The 6059-nt window shown below is 41.6% G+C and overlaps 1 protein-coding gene across 1 annotated transcript; it reads left to right on the plus strand.

Annotated features, from left to right (window-relative positions):
• Positions 1-3429: 3429 nt before the first annotated feature.
• On the plus strand, positions 3430-5613 carry LOC139188361 (thaumatin-like protein 1). The gene is made up of 3 exons (XM_070805668.1): positions 3430-3825; positions 3972-4641; positions 5113-5613. Exons 1-3 carry the CDS (start codon positions 3753-3755, stop codon positions 5435-5437), a joined length of 1068 nt encoding a protein of 355 aa, XP_070661769.1. The 5' UTR covers positions 3430-3752; the 3' UTR covers positions 5438-5613.
• Positions 5614-6059: the final 446 nt, after the last annotated feature.

The raw sequence follows: 6059 nt of genomic DNA on the forward strand, positions 1-6059 counted from the left end.
GTTTATACCTATATACTATTTATATGTTTCCCAGAAATTGAGTTTGAACGAAAATACGTTTTCAAATGCCATGCATACATGATATGAGTTATATGAATTGATAATTGATGCATATATATATATATATGTGAATTGGTGTTGTGGACACACATGTGAGTATCAGGTGAGTTTATGTTATTCATGTGCATTGTTGATATGTATTATGTTGATAGCTCATAACCTGCAATCATGGTGTTAGTGCTTATATTATTCACCTCGCATCGCACGCTCACCTTGGATTCAAGTAGGTGCATGTCGTACAGACCATGAGAGGGTTCCGACTGATAGGTGACCTTAGATTGTGTACACAGATGTTTGATGAGAGAAGCACTAGAGCGTATTATTATTACACCATCCTTATCGTACAGACTACTTCAGGTAGTTTCGATGTAAATGCAGTGTAGTGCCGTATAGGTCACCGAGGTGACTCCGGATGGATTTGATGTTGAGCTATATAATTAACCGTACAGGATCAACTACAGGGTCTCCGGTTAATTCATTATTTCACCTGTTACATTGATGCATCATTCATTATGTTTTTGAAAGTTTTTAACATGGCATACTTTCTGGTTTTTAAGAAAGATTGATGATTTGAGATAAATGAAAAGTATTATGCTAGTATGCTATTTTCTAGGAAAGTATACAGGTTTTACAGCGAGGGGTTATAAATGTTTTAAATGAAAGGTTTTCAAAAAGTTTTGTTTTACTGACCCACTCAATTTTGTTTTGCACCCCTCCAGGTTCTAGTTAGCAGTTGGTGGCTCACGAGGCTCTCTTCGGCGTTCTGACAGACTCTCCTAATGTAGGACTCACCTGCGGGTGTTGTAACTTAATTATAGTCTTACTTGACTGCACCTAGTTGCTTATGCTCTGAAATTGTGTGTTGCATACTTTAACTCTCTCTAGCATGCTTTTGGTTATTCTTGCTAGTAGTTGGTTTTTACTCTTTCGTAATTCTCTTATTTTGCTTCCGCACCGCACTTATGGTTACGTCACGCTCACGTGACGGCCAACATGCCTTGATTCTAGGATCGGGGTGTGTCATTATGAGTGATGTGATAAGTACGCAACGAAAAAAGACTTAGTGGGTCGCATTACTTCCTAAATCTTCGACTCTTTATTGACTTAACTCGTGTGAGTAAATTGATGTCCTGCAATCCTGCTCTCTCCCCGACTCTCCTTCCTAAAACCAAACCCTAACTTTTCTGCAATCTTAGCCGTATGCTCCTCGCTCCGGCTTGGAGTCGACCGCATCCACTCTTCACCCTCCTCCTAACCTATCTCTCCCCTCCTAACCTTCTAGTAACCCATCTGCCTCTGTTTTTCACCCTTCATTCCCTTCCCTTTCAATGCCCCGCCCTCTCTCCCATGTCTTCCCCTTTCCCCTCATCTCCCTTTACCCTCTCTTAGTTTCAATTGCGCCTCATCTCCCTCTCCGGTATTTCTTTCCCACTGTTTTGTGCCTCTACCCAGATCTGCAGCTGTCTGTTTCAAGGTTCTTTCCTTGATTTGTGGCTTAATTAGCAGTTGAGGTAGGATTTATGGTTGTTGGTGGGTTAGTTCCACTTCCATCAGCTTGTTTCCGTGGCTATGATGCTCTACTCTCCAATTTGGTGGCTGCATCCTTGCCCACTCAGATCCTGTGGACCTGCTACCTCGAGCGTTCAATGACGCATAACTGTCTTGTGCAACCATAACATGTGACTCTGCCTTGTGCGACCTGATCTTTTCAGGGATGTTGTGGAGCTCACTAGTGTGCTAATGGTGTGGTCTTAGTTTGTGTTTTGGTCAATGAATTGAACTGACCGGTGGTTCCTTTCTTTCTCAGAGTAGTATGTAGTTGGTTTTGTTGCCTCGCCCTATAAATTGTGGTCTCATGTTTTGTAGTGACTGGATTTGTCTTCGCTTTATGAGATTGGTATGTGGTCTCGTCTTTCAATGATGACTTATTGTGATCTTGCTTGCGATGACTCTATGTAGCCTAGCACTTATGCAATGACCTATGTGTTTGCCAGTATTAATTTGTTGCGTCTATCGTGTTTTTGTGACAAATTCATACTAGAAACATCTTGTAGGGTAGGGCAGTGCTTGTGGTAGCCGTTTAGGGGTTTGTTGTTGTTTGCTTACTTGCGCAAATTTATTCCAGATCAATTTCTTGATCACTGGAGCTTATGTACCCGATTGGCAACCCTTGTCATTGTTTGTGAAGTTCAATGAAATACCACTATCGTTTCTTCTCAAAAAAAAAAAAAAAAAAAAAACTAACTCGTGTAAGTAAATCATGCACTGCCTTACCCATCAAACTGTTAAGGATTCGCGTACTGGAATAGCTTATGGAGGATGATTCTTTACTCTCCTAATCTCTCTACCCTTCCATGCCCTCCTATTTGAACGATCACGGTTAAGGCATATCAACATCTTATATTGATTTTTTTTTATAGAGATAATAAAACAAAAAATAATGTGTAAGAGGAGGGGATGAAAGGGGATGAGAATAGGAGGGTAGAGAATCATCATCCATAGCGTATAGCTCCCGCGTTCATTTGGTGTGTAAATAAAAATGATTTTGCATAAACATGTTGAATTCTTTTACTGAGAAAAGACATGGGTTTGTTAATTGCAGGGATTTCATTTCATGTACAAATTTGGAGGACTAGTTCATAATGTATTTCTCATTCAACTTGTCTAAACGCTTATATTAGTTTATTTGTGATTGTTTTAGACCAAACCAATCTATTTAAGTGAAGCCAATCAAGCGATATGTTTGGTAATTTCTAGTAAAGCTCAATCAAATTATAGATAGTTCATTATTATATTACCAAATGAAGCGACCGGCTCTGGTAACATATGAGATCTTCATGATGAACTATACACTAATTTAATATATATATGAATAACTAAATGACCTCAAACTTAATTGATTTATTGTACACAATCTTTGAATGATCATTATGAAAATGTGTAGATTATATTATGACATGTGTACAATAACAATTTGTTAATTATAATTAGGTGGACAATAGATATTGCAATAAGTGAAATGAGTTCATCATCATTGTGTCATCTCGAATCACTAATATATGCTCTTATGTAAAAGTTTTTGCCGATAGCCATATATTAATGGTTTGAAACGCTACAATAAAAATAAACTCGTCACATAAAAGTCTCTCTTGCACCTCTGCAATGGACACATATATTGTATAAGTTTATATTTTCTTCAGATGTTATGTGGTATAGTGTTCAAATAACATGATGTTCCATACACATGATGCAAAGATGTGTATAAAATTATTTCTAATCGACATTGTATTTTGACACAAAGGCTTAGTACCGTATAGTGTATCTATAACATATAATTTGTATAACTTGTTTTCATATTCTTGAGGAAAAAACACAGAGACTGACATAGCTACTATTTTATAGTTGATTTGTATCTCTCATGCTCAGTCTCCAAGTCCCCTCAGTCCCCACTCCCCATACCAAAATTGTCGTTTTTAGCTGTATTGGACCCCATTCGCCCTCCCTCTCAAGTGCTTCCCTCCCTCCCTCCAGTCTCTCCCTCTGTGTCTCTCTCCCATAAACCCCCTGCATTGTCCTCACTTCCAAAGCCTCCAACATCACCGCCATCCTCCTCCCTCGTAGGCCGCCGCCAGCCTCCAACTTTGTTTTAGAATAAAGTCCCAACACAGAGAAAAAATCATAACAAGCTCCACATGGATCCCTTCTTTACATCCTTCCCTTCTCTCACCGTCATCCTTCTTCTCTTACTAGCCATGGCTTCCACAGGTAAAGCTCCAAACTTTCACTCTCTCAGCCTCTCTGCTTTCATGGGTTTTCCGTAATCTCATCTGGGTCACTCTCCAAACTCACATTTTCACTAACACCTTCACAACTCTCTCTCTCTCTCTCTCTCTCTCTGTTTTGTTTTTCAGGTGTATTAGCGACGACATTCACATTCGTCAACAGATGCGACTACACAGTGTGGCCCGGCATTCTCGCTAACGCCAACAGTCCTAGTCTCGACTCCACCGGATTCGAGCTTCCCAAACAAACCGCCCGCACTTTCCAAGCCCCAACCGGCTGGTCCGGTCGTTTCTGGGCCCGAACCGGCTGCAGTTTCGACGGATCCGGTTCCGGGTCCTGCACCACCGGCGACTGTGGCTCTGGCCAAGTCGAATGCAACGGCGCCGGAGCCTCCCCGCCTGCGACGCTTGCCGAGTTTACTCTCGGCACCGGGGGACAGGACTTTTATGACGTTAGCCTCGTAGACGGGTACAACTTGCCCGTTTTCGTCGAGGGGACCGGCGGGTCGGGTCAGTGCGCCTCGACCGGGTGCTCCTCCGATCTGAACAGGATGTGCCCGACTGAGTTGAGAGTCGGAGACGGCGACGCTTGTAAGAGCGCGTGCGAGGCGTTTGGGACTCCCGAGTACTGTTGCAGCGGCGCGTATGCTACACCCAACACTTGTAGCCCGTCGGTTTACTCGCAGATGTTTAAGGCGGCGTGCCCCAAGTCGTATAGCTACGCCTACGACGATGCTACGAGTACGTTTACTTGCACCGGTGCTGATTATACGGTGACGTTTTGCCCCTCTTCCCCAAGGTAAATAAATTAAAGCTACATGCTTTTGCTTTATTGTCTCACAAGCTTTTGTACAACTCATCGGTCGGGGATTTTCATTTTAAAATTTATTCGAGCGGATTCGAACACAAGATCTTATGAGTTCCTGACTTGTTATAAAACAGCAACAAAGTTAAAGATTATTCTCTAAAAAATATAAATAAGATCTAATATTCTCTCATTTTGTGATTTTCACTTTGGTGTGGATGATTTAGTGGCTAATTGCCAATGCCATGCTGCCAAAGTTTCTCTTTTTAATGTTTGATTATGTTTTGGAGTATTTTGTTTTTAATATTTGGGTTTTTATTTAATTAATTTAGGTTGTTGGGGTTGCTTTTGCATGTGAATATGTATTATTTTCATCACTTTGGACTGTCACACTATTTGGTTTGTGATAAATTAGTTGTTTTATATGCTTTTTTTCCCCTAACATTTGATCATGTGGGCATGCAGTCAGAAATCTTCTAGAGATTCAACCACACCAATGACAGCAACACCATCACAAGGGGCTGCTACTGCCGGGTCGGATCCCGGGTTCACTTATTCAGATTCAGGTGCCGGCTCAGGCGGTGCAGTGTCCGGTTCTGGTACAGGTGTGGATACGGGTACTGGGGCAGGTTCCGGCACCGGGGCTGGCGAAGCAATGCTGGCTGACGGGTCATGGCTAGCTGGTTTGGCCATGGGAGACTCACCTAAGACAGTGCCTCTCCCCACTCTACACTCAACACTCACTACCCCAGCAATTTTATGTATCGTCTTGTCCTATCTTTACTTGTAGGCCATAACTTTCATGCACCCGTTGCATGTGATGAGTGTCGTACATTTGTTAGATCATGTGAGTAGCACATGACGATAAATGTTAAACAACGGGCGCAGGTAAGTTTCCTTCCAACTCTATGATCCCTTGTCTTGTTGGTCTGCAATGTGAATTCTACAGAGCTTTTGAGTGTTTTAGTGTCGCCGGAGTTTTGCTTTTGGTAGGAAAAGCTTACAGATTCATCAAGATGGTAAAATCCATTAAGATTCCCTCATCATTGTAACATACGCATAAGAAAGTTGATCATTTTCTCTCTTTGAACTTTTTTTTTTTTGGGTAGCAAGGACTTCTGTCAAACAAATACGCCAAGGTGACGGTTTTTCAAATTAATTATGAAACATTACGTGGAAAACCTATAACACTAGTGTCGTGTAATTAGTCCGGGATTTCAAACAGGCATTCCGAGTTGTAGTCAAGCCCTTTATGTAGTAGTAGAAGCCCTTTTTCTTCCCACTCAAGGCTCTTGTCTGAAAGTTCTGCCGGTATGTACTTATTAAAGCAACAAATGAGGATTGAGAACCGTTCTTTTAACTTTAGATGGCTTTAGAACGGGGAATTAGCTTGAATGATTGGGTTTGGACAT

Source organism: Malus domestica, chromosome 10 (assembly GCF_042453785.1).
Source record: "Malus domestica chromosome 10, GDT2T_hap1".
Taxonomy (NCBI): Eukaryota; Viridiplantae; Streptophyta; class Magnoliopsida; order Rosales; family Rosaceae; genus Malus; species Malus domestica.